Raw genomic sequence first — 19777 nt, forward strand, 5'->3', positions numbered from 1 at the left:
CTGCAAATTGTGAGATGCTGCATATGTTCCCTGATGCAGCCTGGAAGGAGCCGGAGGCTCCTGGTGTTAATGTGAGGCTGCAGCTCTGTCTGCAGGAGATGGTATATCTCTGTAACGACCTCCTTTCGGAAGTGCAGCCTCTGACACATTGCTCCTCGGATAGTTCCAGGTATGAGCATTGCCGCTGGTAAAGCTGTGGGGGTATGGCCTCCTGCCCCAACATCTAGGGGCTCTCCTCCATGGCCAACAGCCCTTCTCTCTTCACAACACCTTGCTAGAGCATGTAGAATGCAATGCTGTCAAACTAGTAATGCCCCCTTAAAGTTTTAGAAATAAGTTTCTCTCATGCTGAACTGGTATGTTGGTCTGCCGCTGCAAACTCGGAGGCTTACCATCGTGCTGTGTGTAAACGTTACACTGACTGTGACCTCCAATGGAAGCACTTCCTCATCCCTTTAAGTAGCCACCAGTTAACAACTCTGCAAACCGGTACCGGCTGCTTTTCCAGACGTTGTTCTTGGCGGCCGCTAAATAAGGCAGCTGCACCTAATTTACTGACCAGGGCGCAAAAGAGTCAGCAGCCAGGCGCTACTGGTTTGCGCCCCTAGTGAGCCTCTTGAATTTTCGGTTGGGTGATAAACGCAGCGTTCCCAGTCGATAACCTCTTGCGCTCACATTAACGCCCTTTGGCCGCTAATTGAGGTGTTAGACAACCTAAAATCCAGGAGTCTAAAACTTTTTTCTCCTAGACACCTCTTTCACTTTCTATGACTTGCCACTAGATGGTACACAAAAGCAGCCTGGGGTTACTTTCCAAGCTTTTCCCTGTTCTTGTGGTGAAGCTGCGTATTTCCACTTGGTGTTCCTCGACAAACAGTGTGCTGAGTTTGGTTTGATATTTCCCTATGGCAGTAGTGCTGAGATTGGCACACCATTTCCCTATGACAGCAGAGCTAAGATTGGTGCATTTACATGGGAAATCTAAAAGTAGGAACCTGCATCCAAACTGTCCATGGTGCAGTGCACAGCAGGTCATTTAAGCCACAGACTGTTGCACTATTAACCTTGTTTATGTTTTTCATCCCCAAGAGTGATCCTCCAGAGATACTGAGCCCCTCATTGGTGAAAGCTGGAGTGGTGTTCTGTGGCGAAATGGCATATTTTGTTTTTAAAGCAGTAAAACGTGATAAAAAGGAGCATGCAAATTTCTCAATAAGTTTACAAATGACTATGAAGTTTATCCAACAAGTTCAGAGAAATTGTATGCCCAGTGTGTAATATTATTGGGTTTGTCATCTGTGGTCCCTGCCACAAACTCCATCTAGTGGCCACCGATTCCACCCCTCTGGCAACTGTCTGAGGCTGAATCAGACTGTTCGCAACCTTGGTGTCATATTTGACTCAGATGAGTTTCTGACCACATCTTTGTGGCATAACTAAGACCGCCTATTACTAGCTCCGTAACATCGCCCATCTCGGCTCCTGCCTCAGCTCATCTGCTGTTTAAATCTTCATCCATGCTTTTGTTACCTCGAGACTTGACTATTCCAACACAGACCTGGCTGGCCTCTCGCATTTTACACTACATAAACTTGGTCATCCATAACTCGGCTGCCGGTGTCCTAACTCGCACAAGTCCCATTCACCCATCACCCCTGTGCTCGCTGACCAATATTGGCTCCCAGTTAAGCAACGCCTCAATCTTAATTCTCATCCTTGTTTTCAAATCCCTCCCCATCTCTAATCTCCTACAGCCCTCCCCGCTTCTGCCCACCACCTCAGATATCTGCATGCTTCTTATGTATCTCCAATTTCAATCGTTCCACCACTGGTGGCCATGCCTTCAGCTGCCAAGGCACTAAGCTCTGGAATTCCCTAAACCTTTCTGCCTCTCTTTCCTTCTTTAAAGACCCCTCTTAAAACCTACCTCTTTGACCAAGCTTCTAATCATAGACCTCAATATCTCCTTATGTGGCTCAGTGTCAAATTTTGTTTTATACCGCTCCTGTGAAGCACCTTGGGATAAGTTAAAGGCGCTATATAAATACAAGTTGTTATTTTGTACAATAAATGCCGGCAATGTTTTCTCACCACCAAAGTTTGTGTATGCAGTTCAAATGTGAACTCCTAAGGTGTCTGAGATAATCCTGAATTTGTTGTATATGGATTTGGTAGCTAGTTTTGGAATACAATTGTACAGAAATTCATAATGAACAAAAATAAAAATATTACAACTTAATGTAACCTTCCACTGTCCATTGACCCAGGATGTATGAATACACAGGTACAATTCGACACATTGAGCTCCTGATTAGTTTATTATAGCATCATTATTCTCTGTACATCACTATTCTGCTGGAGGAAAAACAGACCAAATCTATAACATGGTTGCAAATTGAGGAGAAAATGACTGACATCAGTCCTAGAGATATCCTAAAATTTCCACTGTCATGACAGACTCCAATAGTTAATAAAGGAATTGTCAGACCAGAACTAACAAAATAAAATAGAAATAAAACCAATATCACTGCAATGTCCAAATGGCGCACTTCAATGTGCCATACAATGCCTAGTCTTTAGTGATATCCACAAATGCAGCTGCTGATTAGGAGAACTACAGGACTCACATCGCAACATATGGTACACAATAGGTAACGTGTAGTGCAGCCTCCCGACTTATGCAATATCAAACAGATACTGATCAAGTGGTTTAATAAGTAACTTGAATTGTAATCTGCTACTGTAAAAGGGCCGGTGTTGAGAGTCAATTATTGCCCTGTTAGTATTGCCCATTTGCTCTTATGTAAATTTAGTCAATATATACAGATTTTAGTTCATGATTAAGCCAGAATAAACTTACAAATCAGTAATCAACAAAATCATCATGGGCTATTACAGGATTCAAGTCATAAGATGCTCAAGTTATTGAAACAGTGTAACTTGGGATTGCTTGGATTCAAAAATAGCAGATAACTTTTGTAATGACTGTTTGAACAACCAATGGTTGTTTAATTAAGATTTATTAACTTTTAAATAACTATGGTAGAGACACGTAATTACATGACACCAATTGACCATTCAACATCATCATACATCATGCATTATGAAGAAGAGAGAATTCTGCCCAAATCTTTAGCTGAGATAGGTGACTTGAGTTTTTGTTCTTAAGCAAAATAAGGAACTAAATATAAACTTTTTGAACGGAAGCAAAAAGTTAAATACAAAATAAGTCTTATATTAGAATCAACTATACATTATAAAACAAAACCCAGCACAAAGATCCACCATGCAGTGAGATATGCAAATAACCATCAGTGCTAATCAATGACAAAATAAAACTGAATGTCCTACTTATTTCTGTATAGAAGAACCTGCTCTTTGTTACAAGCACATAGTTGCAATTTAGGAAAAGCATTTCATAAACCAGAAAATATACCAACTGCATCTTTCTTGGAAATGGTATTAAAGAATCAAGAATACTTGAAAGTGATACTTAAGAGCTTAAAATTCTTTGAAGAATTTAGATGATATAAATTGCAGGAGCAAAGTTTGAACAATTTACAAATGCAACTGAAACCGAGATCCAGCTACAGCCTTTAAACTCACTCTGTTATTCAATATATACGATGTATGGAACTTTAAAAAAAAATTATAATTTTTTATTGATTTCCCCCCCCCCCCTCAAAGTTCTGGAGATTTTGGTTCATATTAAAGGAATTTTTTAGTCCTACTGCTGTGGCAAGCTGGCATTTACTGAGGGACATCAGACGCAACTGTAATGCTATTAATTGTAGTAAATTATAAGAAATTCCACATACAGTATATATTATAGCACATCAAATCATAACCTGTATGTTAACCATGGACAGAGTGAAGGTCAAACAAGATTTATCACACAATAGAAAAATACCATACAAAGGGCACCAATCATGGCTCAGTGCAGATTGTGACATGTTTCTCCTTAGTTTGTCATCTGGTTATTATTATTAACTCAATGAATGATCCTGAAGAATGTAAATGCTACCATCACAAACAAAGCATTTAAAACATCCTGCTTTATATCAACCTGCATGCGTACACTTAACAACCAAACACTGGCTGTCTCCTACCACTAGACACTAAAGTTAGACAATGCACGATTGGATGTATGAAGATTTCACTTCAGTGAGTAGTTGAGATATCTGGTAAAGGAGACCAATGAAGGATGAGTAAATTTTCTCTTTTGTACTTCAGTTGAAGAGACAATCTTTTGTAGATACTTGAATAAAGAACTCTCTCATCCTCGTTTTCCAGAGAGCCCTGCAAAGGCCTGCTACCAGCTGCAAAAGAAAGAAAAACATTTAAGTCCATAACAAAAGTTAGTGTTTAGAAAAGTCCACTTAGCCTATTGAGGCTTATCCCTCCAATGATAGATTCCAATTGTGTTTTGAGCAACCACAGTATTTTTGGTCGGGTATCTTGCTCGTTATATTTATCTAAACGTTTGTCACTCTTGCAGTAGACTGATGCAATAGATAATGATGGAGACTTTTTCCTTAAACCTGTTGTAAATTTACTTTTCACTAATTACCATTTTTGCCTCATGGTCATACTTTCTTGGCATGTTTTGAAGTAATGTGAGTTTACCTTATTTTGTGTTACATATGTTTTAAACTTTTGGTTTTAGGGCCAAACATGATAAAACCTGCAAATTATCCCTGAATGTTGAATTTAAAAAGAGTCAACAGTGATAACATTTGGAAACCTCAAGAGCACCATACTGGAGTCCTGGTGTGATGCCCACGAACATTGTCCATGATTGGTGTGGTAGTCCTTCATTCTGTGTACAAATAGACAGCTTTGATATAGCACACCTTCAGTTCTCCCCATCAAATCAGACAACTGTATAAAGCTTCATGAGAGAATAAGGTGCTGGCGATGCAGCTACTGATGCATTCCAACGCCTTTTAGCATTATACTTTGCAGAAACAGTTGTAAGCATTATTTGAAGAACTTTGGAATGAAAAAATAAAGTAGTTTTTAATGAGTAAACCCAATTATATTTAGTTTTCTGATTACTAGCATTGTTTTATTTTTAGCCTGAAAAAATAAATTGTGTTTGCTCACAGCCGATTTAACTAAATTAGGAGAAAAGTAAAGCCCAAATGCCCAGGAATTTGTTTGTCTAAAGTTCCCCTAAAAGAGCAAATACCTTTTTCATGCTGACTTCAAAAATCTCTAGGATACAAGACATATTACAGAATTTGATGAACATGTTACTATATTATCCTGCTGGATAAACACTTCTAGAAAACATTTAATAGTTCAACAGTTTTATCTAGCTACACCACTTTTACAGTTCTTGCTTCCTCTCCGATTAGCCACTTAGTTATATGCAAAAGATGCTTTAGTATTGTGCTTGTTAGCTTTAGCTATACGCATTTCTAAAAATTACTATCGAAGCAATATATTTGGTGTCTTATTCCAATAACTAATTATTGCTTGTCAGCATAAAACAAGAAACTTGCACATACGTCACATGTAGAATTTTATTTCAGTGTCGACACAATCATAGAAGAGGTCCGCTACTTCTAAAGGATTGACGGGCCCTTCACACTTCAAGATATCCTGCATGGCTTCCAGACCTTGTTTTTCCAGATCCAGCATGATTTGCCAAAGCTTCTGCCCAGGCTCCTATAGACACAAATGGTAATTTTCAAAATGTGTATTTAATAATGTTTATTCAATATGAACAGAATCTACAGTTGTCACTAAACCAAAGTGAAACACGCTATATTTTACAATATTTTGAATCCACATTAGGCTGTTGCAAATCAGAATTACAAAAATTATGTAACCTAATGAGCTGGAGCAACAACATTTGCTTCTTCACAGGATAAAATGCTAATTTTTCCATTCTATAAACAGTTGTTATCCACAGTCAGTAATTGGTGCAAAAATGTTTATGAATCTCTTCTTTTGATTTTGTTGGAATCATGAATGTTCCAGTACAGAAACAAGACATCAGCCCATCCAGTCTGCACCAGTAGTTTTCTCAACAAGAGCCATTCTGTCAGGGTCATAAATATATGACTGTCACCAATAAATCCAATAGGGAATTAAATAGGAAATTGAGAAACATTTTTTATCCAGAGAGTGTGGAACCTGCTACCACATGGAGTGGTTTGAGGCGAATAGTATAGATGCATTTAAGGGAAATCTAGATAAACACATGAGACAGAAATGAATAAAAGAACATGCTGATAGGGTTAGTTGAAGTAGGATGAGAGGAGCATAAACACCGGCACAGATCAGTTGGGCCAAATTGCTTATTTCTGTGCAGTACATTCTATGCAATACGTAATTTTCTTATATTTGGGTCCTATTATAACCGTCTTGCTGACCAGTGCAAACAATCTATCATTGTTTACCCTATCAGAACCCATCATAAACTTGAAGATCTCTATCAGGGTGACCCTCATCATCATCATGGCCTGAGCAAGAATACGGACGTTGGTACGTCTGTCCTCCCAGTGGATTTGCAGAATCTTGCGGAGGCAGCGCTGGTGGTACTTCTCCAGCGCTTTGCAGTGTCTGTTGTATATATTCCACGTCTCCGAGCCATATAGGAGGGCAGGTATCACTACTACTATCCACTGGGAGGATGGATGCACAAACGTCAGTGTTCTTGCTCAGACCAACATCCCCAGCAGCGAAGCACTGACCACACTTGACCAGCTCTGTTGGGCGGGCCACATCATCTGCATGCCCGACATAAGACTCCCTAAGCAAGCGCTCTACTCGGAACTCCTACACGACAAGCGAGTCGCAGGTGGGCAGAGGAAACGTTTCAAGGACACCCTCAAAGCCTCCTTGATAAAGTGCAACATCCTCACCGGCACCTGGGAATCCCTGGCGAAGACCGTCCAAGTGGAGGAAGCACATCCGGGAGGGTGCTGAGCACCTAGAGCATGCAAAAATCAAGCGCAGACAGCTGAAGGAGCGTACGGCAAACTAGGCTCCCCACCCACCCTTTCCTTCAACCACTGTCTGCCCCACCTGTTAGAGACTGTAATTCCCGCATTGGACTATTCAGCCACCTGAGAACTTACTGAGACGAAGCAAGTATTCCTCGTTTTTGAGGGACTGCCAATGATAATGACGTAGACCATAAGCTTGGTGCCAGATTGGAGGTCCTGGTTTTCAAACACTCTCTTCCTCAGGCGACCGAAGCTGGAGGATCTCTGTGTATAACCTTCTCAGCTCCAGTGAAAAAGCCCCAACTCTCCACTCTCTTTTCATAACTATAACCTCTCAATCCTGGTAACATTCTAATGAACTCATGCTATACTTTTTCCATTGCTTTTATATCCTTCTTATAATTGGGTGCCCAAAATCCTACACAATACTCCAACTGTGGTTTAGCTAAGGTCTTGTTAAAAAACAAATCAACATTGCCTCCTCGCTTTTGTAATCACATGCCTTTAGGAACAAAACCTAGGATTCCATTGTATTTTTACAGCCTTATTTACTTGCACTGCACCTGTATTGTCATATCTCTGTTCCTCTATTTTAATTCAAAATCTTACCATTTAATGTGCATTTTCTTTCCCTATTCTTGCTTCCAAAAGGTATTTCCAAGTACTATCTACTGTAAGGTTGTATGAAAGATCCCTTGATGGTTCAATGAGTTTATCGACAAACCAGGGGAGGTCCCAGATTTTGTGTGTGCTAAGTTTAGCTGATCTCAGTGGAGGTAGGTAATGGTTAAGGATAGTTCAAGTGACCTTCATGCCACTGGGTTAGTGAAAGGAGAAAGAAATTGCCCAATGTTATTGTTATATATGTAACCCTTTGTAACTTGCATTACACCTGACCACCAGAGGGCCCACCTGTTGGAGTCCCAAGGAATCCCAGCAGCCCTTGGGAGCACAGTATATAAGCAGGTCACCCACGAGGTACCTGCTCTCTGGAACCTTAATAAAAGGAGCTAAGGTCACACTTGCTCATTACACACAGTATTCAGTCTCACCATTTATTATGAGTATAACAATTGGCGATGAGGTAATGAATAACCGCGCGAAAATGCAAAGAACAGTCGGCGTTCTGGAGAAGTTCTCAGAAGGGGATGATCGAGAGGCCTTCGTGCAGAGACTCGACCAATACTTTGTGGCCAGCGAGCTGGAAAGGGACGAGAACACCACCAAACGAAGGGCGATCCTCCTAACTGTCTGTGGGGCAACAACCTATGGCCTCATGAAGAATCTCCTGGTCCCGGCAAAACCAAGAGAGAAATCCTATGAAGAATTGTGTACGCTGGTCCGTGAGCACCTAAATCCTAAGTTTTGATGGCGAGATATCGGTTCTACACGTGTCAACAATCAGAGGGCCAGGAAGTGACGAGCTATGTCGCCGAACTAAGGCGCCTCGCAGGACATTGAGAGTTTGAGGGATTCTTAGAACAAATGCTCAGAGACTTTTTTGTACTGGGCATCGGACATGAGACAATCCTTCGCAAACTGTTGACTGTAGAAACTCCGAATCTGAATAAAGCCATAATGATAGCCCAGGCATTTATGTCCACCAGCGATAACACCAAGCAGATTTCGCACAACAAAGTAGTTTCGGCCAGTACTGTGCATAAAGTAACGTCGGTTTTGAGCAGAAATGTACAGGGCAGAACGTACACGCCAGCTGCTGTGGCCCGACCTCAACTGACCCAGAGTCTGCCATCATCTGTTAATGCGAGGCAGTTAACACCCTGTTGGCGCTGCGGAGATGATCATCGGCCCCATCAATGGAGTGCAATGGCTGCAGAACAATGGGACACCTCCAATGAATGTGCAGGCGAGCTGCAAACCCTGCAAACCACCACATTGCAGAGGAAGATCGATCCACAGTGGATCAGACGGATTTGGAAACTCGTACTGAGCAGGCAGAAGTGTACGGGGTACACACGTTCATGACGAAATGCCCACCAATAATATTGAAAGTTGAACTAAATGGCATTCCAGTATCTATGGAGCTGGACTCCATAATGAGTAAAAAGGTCTTCGACAGGCTGTGGGGAAAGAAGGCACACAGGCCCAAAGCTCAGCCCCATTCACACTAAACTAAGGATTTACACCAAGGAACTAATCCCTGTAATTTGCATTGCAGAAGTTAAAGTCTCCTATGATGGAGCAGTACATGAACTCCCGCTGTGGATTGTGCCGGGGGTGGTCCCAAATTGTTTGGCAGAAGCTGGCTGGGGAAAATCCGCTGGAACTGGGATGACATCCGAGCGCTCTTGTCCGTCGACGACGCCTCATGTACCCAGGTTCTAAGCAAGTTCCCATCGTTATTCGAGCCAGGCATTGGAAACTTCTCGGGGGAAAAAGTGCAGATCCATTTGGTTCCCGGTACGCAACCCATCCACCACAAGGCTCGGGCGATACTGTACACGATGCGTGAAAAAGTGGAAATTGAGCTGGACAGGCTGCAACGTGAGGGCATCATTGCGCCGGTGAAATTCAATGACTGGGCCAGTCCAATTGTCCCGGTACTCAAGGAGAATGGTACGGATAGAATTTGCGGGGACTATAAAGTAATGATTAACCGTTTTTCACTGCAGGACCAGTACCCGCTACCCAAGGCAGACGACCTATTTGCGACCCTGGCTGGAGGGAAGACGTTCACCAAGCTGGACCTGACCTCGGCCTACATGACACAGGAGCTGGAGGAATCTTCGAAAGGCCTCACCTGCATCAACACGCACAAAGGTCTGTTTATCTACAACCAGTGTCCATTCGGGATTCGGTCGGCCGCGGCGATCTTCCAGTGGTACATGGAGAGCCTGTTAAAGTCAGTTCCTTGCGCAGTGGTCTTCCAGGATGACATGCTGGTTACAGGTCAGGACATCATGGACACTTGAAGAATCTGGAGGAGATTCTTAGTCGGTTGGATTGCGTGGGGCTCAGGTTGAAACGCTCGAAGTGTGTTTTCCTGGCACAGGACGTCGAATTCTTGGGAAGGAGAATCGCAGCAGACGGCATCAGACCCACCGAGGCCAAGACGGATGCCATCAATAACGCGCCGTGACCACAGAACGTGACGTAGCTGCAGTCATTCCTGGGACTCAACTATTTTGGTCATTTCCTACCTGGGTTGAGCACCCTGCTAGAACCCCTACATGCACTACTGCACAAGGGAGACGACTGGGTATGGGGGAAATCACAAGAGGCTGCCTTTAAGAAAGCCAGAAATTTGTGTTCTAACAAATTGCTTGTCCTGTATAATCCATGTAAATGATTCGTGTTAGCTCGCGATGCGTCATCATACGGGGTCGGGTGTGTGTTACAACAGGCTAATGATTCGGGGATTTTGCAACTGGTTGCGTATGCATCCAGGAGTTTGTCCAAGGCCGAAAGGGCCTGCAGCATGGTTGAAAAAAAGGCTCTGGCGTGCGTATACGGGTTAAAAAAAATGCACCAGTACTTATTTGGCCTCAAGTTCGAGCTGGAATCTGACCACAAGCCGCTCATATCGCTGTTCTCTGAGAGCAAAGGGATTAATACCAATGCCTCTGCCCGCATCCAAAGATGGGTGCTCACGCTATCGGCATACAACTATGTAATCCGCCACAGACCGGGCACAGAGAACTGCGCTGATGCTCTCAGTCGGCTACCATTGCCCATCACCGGGGTGGAAATGGCAGAGCCAGCGGACTTATTCATGGTCATGGAGGCATTTGAGAATGAGAAGTCCCCCGTTACGGCTCGCCAGATCAGGATCTGGACCAGCCAGGATCCTTTACTGTCTTTGGTAAAAAAAAGTGTCCTCCATGGGAGCTGGTCCAGTGTCCCAGTGGAGATGCAGGAAGCGATTAAACCATTCCACAGACGCTAAGACGAGTTGTCCCTGCAGGCAGACTGTCTTTTGTGGGGCAATCGCATGGTCTTGCAAGAAGGCATTTATTTTTCGAACTGCACAACACCCACCCAGGCATCGTTATGATGAAAGCCATAGCCAGATCTCACGTGTGGTGGCCTGGCATCAACTCAGATTTAGAGTCATGTGTGCGCCTGTGCAACACTTGCTCTCAGTTGAGCAATGCACCCAGAGAGGCACCGCTAAGTTTGTGGTCGTGGCCATCCTAACCGTGGTCGAGGATCCATGTAGATTATGCGGGCCCATTCCTAGGCAAAATGTTTTTGGTTGTCGTGGACGGTTACTCAAAATGGATTGAATGTGCAATAAGGTCTGTAAGCACATCCACGGCCACCATTGAAAGCCTACGAGCCATGTTTGCCACGCACGGCTTGCCTGATGTCCTAGTCAGCGACAATGGGCCGTGCTTCACCAGTGCTGAATTCAAAGAGTTCATGACCCGCAACGGGATCAAATATGCCACATCTGCCCTGTTCAAGCCCGCATCCAACGGCAAGGGAGAACAGACCATCAAGCAAAGCTTGAAACATGAGTCAAAAGGCTCCCTGCAGACCCAGTTGTCCCGAGTGCTGCTCAGCTACCAGACCCCACTCACTCACTGGGATTCCTCCAGCTGAGCTGCTCATGAAGAGGGCGCTTAAAACAAGGCTCTCTCTTGTCCACCCTGATCTCCATGATCACGTGGAGGGCAAGCGGCTTCAACAAAGTATGTACCATGACAGCGCAAATTTGTCACGCGATATTGAGATCAATGATCCTGTGTTTGTGCTCAATTATGGACGTGGTCCCAAATGGCTCACTGGCACGTTCACAGCCAAAGAGGGGAGTAGGGTGTTTCAGGTCAAACTGACCAATGGACAAACGCATAGAAAATATTTGGACCAAATCAAATTGTGGTTCACCAACAGCTATGAACAACCCGAAGGGGGCACCACCAACTTTGACCCTCCAACACACACACAAGTGGCAACTGACATCATAGTTGACCACGAAACCAAACTCATCATCCCTAGCAGCCCGGCAAGGCCAGCTGCCCAACAGCCCAGTGAAGAACTGACCAACCCACCCACACCTGCATTTCTACCGAGACGATCAACAAGGAAGCGCAAAGCCCCAGATCGTCTCACCTTGTAAATAAGTGTACTGTTGACTTCATGGGGGAGTGATGTTATGTATTTAACCCCTTGTAACTTGCATTACACCTGACCACCAGAGAGCACACCTGTTAGAGTCACAAGAGATCCCATCCCTTGGGAGCACAGTATATAAGCAGGCCACCCACGAGGTACCTGCACTCTGGAACCTTAATAAAGGAGCTAAGGTCACACTTGCTCATTACACACAGCACTCACACTCATAATAAATGGTGAGACTAATAGTTCTAGCTTCTGATTGCCATCCGGTGTCGCAAAACTGGAAGTGCACGCGCATTTTAACTTTGTTCTCTGAATGTGGGTATCGCTGGAAGGAATGCATTTATTGCCCATTGCTAGTTATCTTATCGTGATGCTGTACCACCCTCTTGATTGTACCAATTGTTTATACAACTGAGCAGGGCAGGGTTGGTAGATATACTTTCCTCAAGGACATTTGTGAATCAGTTGAGTTTTTAATGACAGCAGCTTTTGTAGTCATTTTTTCCCCCGGCTTACTAATTTCACAACTTACCATAGTTATTTTTAAAAATTGTGTTCCTAGGTTCTTACCTTCACCCTCCCCAAACTCTATCAGCTGATACAGAGCTCTGCAGGCCATGTCTTCTGCTGTGCAAAGACTTACAAATCTGTCACCTCCTCCTTGCCAAGTCAAGATTCTCTTCCTTATCTTAAAATTCCTTGACTCTATGGCTGGAATTTTTTTTGACGCCGAGTGGCGGGTTGGCAGTTAAAAACGGAGAAATTGACAGCGCCGACCTCCGCATTTAACTCGGGCGCATTTTCCAGTGCGTCACGGACCCGCTAGGGAGAGGTGGTCGACCTCATTGAGGTCATTAACTGCTTGTTGAGACTCTTAACAGCTTTTCTAAAATCAGGTTGTGGCTTTAACTTCTTGCACACGGGATTCACGCAACCTTGGGAACCCTGCCTTTGAGGAGGTGGCGGGAGCTCAGTGGCCAGTGTGAATCCATTAAGTGGCAGCTGGAAAAAACACAGATACACCTTACACCTGTTTCCTCGCATAAGGGAAAGGCTCTCGCTGACTCCATTTTGTGCAGAGATTTAGCTGTCAGGAGTTTGCAGATCATTTCTGCAACCTTGGAAGCCACTCTCACCATATTGTTAGTCAGTCTCACTACATTGGAGGATTGTGCCTCTCATCTCCACTTTATCTGGCATCTATTAGATAAGCATGGGTGCCATTTATGCTGCCTCACTTTGGACTCAGAATCGGACCTAAATGAGCCCCAGCACCAACACCACCAGCAGCAGCAACCACAACAGTAGCAGCCTCCTCAATGACCTGAGAGGGGGGGGTCTGCACAGGGCTGCACTGTGCCAGAGACGATACCCCAACACAGGGTACACAGGCAGAGGCTGAGCTTCCTGGACATGATTGAGCACAGCAGTGCTTCAAGAGGCTCAGGCTATCGTGCCAGGTCACAGATATTTGTAGCTTGCTGGATCAAGACCTGCTGCCCACAGGGCCTAGTGGATATGCCTTACCTGTGGCTATCAAAGTCACCACCGCCCTCAACTTCTTCACCAGAGGCTCCTTCCAAGGATCGGCAGCAGACATTTGCAGGATTTCGCAGTCGGCCGCCCACTGATGTATCGCCCAGGTGACCGATGCCATGCTTCACAAGTCAGCCACTTATGTGAACTTTGCCACTGATGAAGCCAGTGTTACATAGCGGGCGCTTGGCTTTGCAGCCCTGGCTGGTGCAGGGCATCATCAAATGCACACGTGGCCATCAGGGCACCCCCATATCACCCAGAAGTGTTTGTAAACCGCAAGGGCTTCCACTCCCTCAATGTGCAGCTCATCTGAAACCATAAAAAGATCATGCAAGTGTGCGTCAGATTCCCTAGCAGCTGTCATGACTATTTTGTGCTGTGCCAGTCCACCCTCGCTCAGTTTTTTACCCCTCTAAATTGACTTACCGGCTGGCTGCTTGGACACACATGGCTAATAACAACCTTGATGAGGCGAAGGAGCACTATAATGACAGCCACATGTCCACCACATGTGTCATAAGAGCAAGTAATCAGCAAGATGAAGATGAGCTTCAGATGCCTTGACAGATCTGGAGGAGCCCTTCAGTACGCACCAACCAGGGTTTCCATAATCATAGTCATTGGCTGAGCGCTGCACAACATAGCACAGCAGCAAGGATCGTAGCTGCAGGAGGAGCAAAGTGCAGAGCGCACAGCCTCTTCAGAGGAAGAGGAAGAGGAACATGCGGGCCACAAGCAGGAGGAGGAACAGGTGGACCACGAGCAGGAGGAGGAACAAGTATAACCCGAGGTGGAGATGGCACCATTGAGAAGAGCCCCCAATTCCAGCAGTGGCGCACATTGCGACCCAGGAGGCTCGAGATGGCCTCATATACTTAACTTGCACTAGTGCACTCATATGGCTTCCAGATGCTGTATGAACTTCCCACCGCTCCTCCCAACACCATGAAGCAGTCCTACAAAGACCAAACTATTCCTGTCGCCCAAAATTCTATTGCTCGAGGTTTAGTAATGTCTTACCATTTCACTCCAAGTGACAAAGCCACTTCCCATGTAGCAGGCAAAAATGGACAAGGTGGGAAAGTTGTGTAAAGAAATAAATTTGTGTGTAACATAAATGTAACAAAATTTAACACTAACATTTTGGCAAACACCCTTGTGCTTCTAGCATTGTGTCTTTGTTCTTTTCCGAATGCTTCTGAGATGCAACCCCAGTGGATTCAGCAGAGGTAGAGGCAGGCTGCTCACTTCCCTGCTGCGACAGCTTTAACTGGGTTTTGGAGCCTGTGAGGACCCCATCAAAGACTGTTCCTCCTGTAACTGTGCAGGGGTAAACTCGGTCATCGGGTTCCGAGGCAGCATGTGGGGCTCTGACTGAGGGGGAGACTGTCATGTATGAATAAAGAGTCTGACCAGATACTGTGAGCTCAAAGTAAAGTGTGACCTTAGTCTTTTATTGCAGGTCTCCAGAGTGCCTCTCCAGCCTGTGAGGCCTCCTTAAGTACCTCTGCCCCCAAGGGATTGTGGGGTCCCTTGGGACTCAAGGGAATGAGCCCTCTGGTGGCTTCCCTCCCTGCCACCCCTCCCCCAAAGTCAACAGTGTAACTATTTACAAGGTGAGTCGATCTGGGGCCTTTCTTTCCCTGGTTGACCGTCTCGGTGCAAATGCTGGTTTTGCTGAATCGTTTGTTGGGCCCTCGCTGGGCTGCTGTGCAGCTGGCCTTGCTGGGCTGCTGCGGATGGTGGGTTCTGCTTCGTGGCCAACCGCAGTGTCAGTTGCCACTGGTGTGTATGTTGGGGGGGTCAAAGAAGGTACGGTCCAAAGTTGGTTGCTTAGGATAGTCCGTGAATCTGAGTTTGATTTGGTCCAAGTCTTTCCGGTGAATGAGTTCATTTGAAAGTTTGACCCAAACACCCTGCTCCCCTCTTTGGCCATGATAGTGCCGGGAAGCCACTTGGGACCTTATCCATAATTCAATACAAATACAGGATCATTGATTTCAATTTCGCGTGACACATTTGCGCTATCATGGTATGCACTTTGTTGAAGCAGCCTGCTCTCTACCTGTTCATGCAGATCAGGGTTAATGAACGAGAAGCCTTGTCTTAAGTGCCCTTTTCATGAGTAGTTCAGCAGGTGGAATCCCAGTAAGCGAGTGGGGTCTCATGCAGTAGCTAAGCAGAACTCGGGATAGGCGAGTCTGCAGTGAGCCTTCAGTTACCCTCTTCAAGCCCTGCTTGATAGTTTGCACTGCTCTCTCTGCCTGACCATTGGATGCTGGTTTGAACAGGGCAGATGTAACCTGTTTGATCCCGTTATGGGTAAAACATGGCCCGTTGTCGATCACAAGGACATCAGGTAGTCCATGCATGGCAAAAATGGCCCGTAGGCTTTCACTGGTGGTAACCGACGTGCTTGCCAACATTATCTCACATTCAATCCATTTGGAGTATGCATCTACAACCACAAGGAACATTTTACCCAAAAATGGGCCTGCATAGTCGACATGGACCCTGGATCACGGTTTGGAGGGCCAAGACCATAAACTTAGTGGTGCCTCCCTGGGTGCATTGCTTAACTGCGAGCATGTGTTACATCTGTGCATGCAGGACTCCAAGTCCGCATCGATACCGGGCTTCCACATGTGGTATCTGGCTATCGCTTTCATCATTACGATGCCTGGGTGGGTATTGTGGAGGGTTAGGGTTAAAATGTGATGAAAGTGTGTCTACCCTTTTTGGGGACCACTACCCGATTGCCCCACAGAAGGCAGTCTGCCTGTAAACATTTCATCTTTGCACCGCTGGAACGGCTTTATCACTTCCTGCATTTCCACTGGGACACTGGACCAGCTCCATTGAAGCACACAATTTTTTATTAAGGACAGTAAGCGGTCTTGGCTCATCCAGGTTCTAATCTGTCGGGTTTGTGATGGGTGATTGCTCACTCTCAAATGCTTCCATAACCATGACTAAATCTGCGGGCTGTACCATTTCCACCCCCGTGGTGGGCAATGGCAGCCTACTGAGAGCATCAGCGCAGTTTTCTGTGCCTGGCCTGTGACGGATGGCATAGTTGTATGCGGACAACGTGAGCGCCCATCTCTCGATGCGGGCTGATGTCTTACTCTCGGAAAACAGGAATATTAGTGGCTGATGGTCCGTTTCTAATTCAAATTTTAGCCCAAACAGTTATTGATGCATTTTTTTTACCCCATAAACACACGCTAACGCTTCTTTTTCAATCATGCTGTAGGCTCTCTGAGCCTTAGACTGACTTCTGGATGCATAAGCAACCGGTTGCAATTTCTCAGATTCATTAGCTTGTTGCAATACACACCCAACACCATATGACAACGCATCACATCCTACTACCAAACGCTCACATGGATCATACAACACAAACAATTTGTTTGAGCATAACAATTTTCTAGCTTTTACAAAGGCATTTTCTTGGCTTTTGCCCCATACCCATTTGTCCCCTTTACGCAGTAAGGCGTGCAGTGGTTCTAACAGTGTGCTGAGACCTGGTAAGAAGTTACCAAAGTAGTTCAGGAGTCCTAGAAACGACTGCAGCTCCGTCACATTCTGTGGCCTCTGTGCGTTCTTGATTGTCTCCGTCTTCGAATCGGTGGGCCTGATGCCGTCCGCCGCAATTCATCTCCCAGGAACTCCACTTCAGGCACCAGGAAAATGCACTTCGAGCATTTCAACCTGAGCCCCACGTGGTTGAGTCGACCAAGAACCTCTTCCAGATTCTCCAAATGTTCGACTGTGTCCCGACCTGTAACCAAGATGTCGCCTTGGAAGACCACCGTGCGCGGGACCGACTTCAGTAAACTTTCCATGTTTCTCTGGAATATTGCCGTGGCTGATCGAATTCCAAACGGGTATCTGTTATAAATGAGGAGACCTTTGTGCATGTTGATGCAGCTGAGGCCCTTCGATGATTCCTCCAGCTCCTGCGTCATGTAGGCCGAGGTCAAGTCCAGCTTCGTGAATGTCTTTCCTCCCGCCAGCGTAGTGAAAAAATAGTCAGCCTTTGGTAGTGGGTATTGATCCTGCAGGGAAAAACAATTGATAGTTACTTTGTAATCACCACAAATTCTGATGGTGCCGTCTCCCTTGAGGACGAGAACAATCGGACTGACCCACTCATTGAATTCAATCGGCGAAATTATACCCTCTTCGTTGCAGCCAGTCCAGCTCAATCTCTACCCCTTTTCTCATCATGTACGGTACTGCTCTCATCTTGTGATGGATGGGTCGCGCCCCCGGAATTAGGTGGATCTGCACTTTTGCTCCTTGGAACTTCCCGATGCCTGGTTCGAACAGCGAAGGGAACTTGTTTAAGACCTGGGCACACGAAGTGCCATCAGTGGACGAGAGCGCTCGGACGTCATTCCAGTTCCAGCGTATCTTTCCCAGCCAGCTCCTGCCGAGCAGCGTGGGACCTTTGCCCGGTACCACCCAGAATGGAAGCTTGTGCACTGCTCCATCGTAGGAAACCTTTACAGTAGCACTGCCGATTACGGGAATCAGTTCCTTTGTGTAAGTTCTCAGGTTCATGTGAATGGGAGTCAGGACTGGCCTTGAGGCCTTGCTGCAACACAATTTTTCGAAAGTCTTTTTGCTCATAATGGACTGGCTCGCGCCCGTGTCCAGCTCCATTGACACCGGGAGTCCATTTAATTCAACCTTCAGCATTATCGGGGGACACTTTGTGGTAAATGTGTGCACCCCATATAACCTCTGCCTCCTCGGTCTGAGGCTCTGGTTCGTCGTGATCCACCGTGGATCTGTCCTCTTCTGCAACATGGTGGTTTTCAGGATTAACAGGGTTTGCAGCTTGCCTGCACATACGTTGGAGGTGTCCCATTGTTCCACACCCCTTGCAAATGTACCCTTTGAAGCGGCATGAATGGAAATGATGATTATCCCCGCAGTGCCAACAAGGTGTTAATGGCCTTGCATTCATCACCCTTGATGGTGGACTCAGACATTTGCGGATGTGCAGCTGCAGGCAAGTGGGGCCCTGCCCTGTATGTTGCGATTTGAAAACAACACCATTTTGTTCACAGTACTTGTAGCAGCACTTGTGTGCTGAGAGATTTGCTTAGTATTGTTACTGGTGGCAACGAACGCCTGGGCTATCGCTATGGCTTTACTCAAGGTTGGGGTCGCTACAGTCAAAAGTTTGCGAAGTTTCACTTCATGGGCAATGCCAAATACGAAAAGGTTTCTGAGCATGTGCTCCAAATTTGCAATGTCCTGCAAGGCGTCATAGCTCGGCGACATAACTTGCCACTTCCTGGACCTTTTGTAGGTGTAGAACCCTACCTCGCCATCAGAATGCTTTTCTTCGGGTTCAGATGCTCCCAGACCAGATGCACAAATCATCGTATGATTTCTCTGTGGGTTTCGCTGGAGTAAGCAGATTTTTCATGAGGTCATACGTTGGTGCCCCGCAGATGGTGAGGAGAATCGCCCTTCGTTTGGCAGCGTTCGCTTCTCCTTCCAGCTCGTTGCCCACGAAGTATTGGTAGAGTCACTCTACGAAGGTTTCCCAGTCATCTCCCTCCGAGAATTTCTCCAGGATGCCCACTGTTCTCTGCATCATTGGGTTCGTCATCTGTATCACGTCGCCAGTTGTTATATATGAATAAAGAGTCTGACTGTGAGCTCAAAGTAAAGTGTGACTGCAGTCTTTTATTGCAGGTCTCCAAAGTGCCTCTCCAGCCAGTGAGGCCTCCTTAAGTACCTGTGCTCCCAAGGGATTGTGGGATCCCTTGGGACTCCAGGGGATGAGCCCTCTGGTGGCTGTACAAGGTATATACAAGTTTACATACATAAGAGACAATGGGGGAGAAGTGCGAGCGCTTTGTGAAGAGCTCCCACTTCCATGTTCCCTCTCACCATCATCCCTCTCATGGGCCAACTGCACTTCCCTGTTAGCAAGGAACTAGAGAGCACTGTGCTGCACATCAATGGGATGATGAATTACCCAGGTCAAGGTTAATAACCCTCCTAGAGATGAGGTCAATGAGCCTCTGTATCTGTTGTTCACAGCAAGCATGTTCTCGTTGGACTGATGCATTTGCTGCTCCATGCAGGTGCTCATCCTTTCCATGGAACAGCACATCATCGCCATCACCTGCGAGATGGTAGTGCTCATGTTGGAAATGGAGTTCTCC

The 19777-nt window shown here is 45.8% G+C and overlaps 1 protein-coding gene across 2 annotated transcripts in view; it reads right to left on the reverse strand.

The window, feature by feature from the left end:
- Positions 1 to 3588: 3588 nt before the first annotated feature.
- The window catches only part of LOC139263875 (secernin-1-like), a 209372-nt gene continuing 193183 nt past the window's right edge, over positions 3589 to 19777 (reverse strand). For both annotated transcript variants that reach the window (XM_070879943.1, XM_070879942.1), the window contains exons 8-9: positions 5514 to 5673; positions 3589 to 4319 (exon numbers count right to left, since the gene is read on the reverse strand). In XM_070879943.1, the coding sequence (XP_070736044.1) occupies positions 5515 to 5673 (159 nt within the window). In that variant the 3' untranslated portion in view covers positions 3589 to 4319; position 5514. The remainder of the gene's footprint in view (positions 4320 to 5513; positions 5674 to 19777) is intronic.

Source organism: Pristiophorus japonicus, chromosome 5, assembly GCF_044704955.1.
Source record: "Pristiophorus japonicus isolate sPriJap1 chromosome 5, sPriJap1.hap1, whole genome shotgun sequence".
Taxonomy (NCBI): Eukaryota; Metazoa; Chordata; class Chondrichthyes; family Pristiophoridae; genus Pristiophorus; species Pristiophorus japonicus.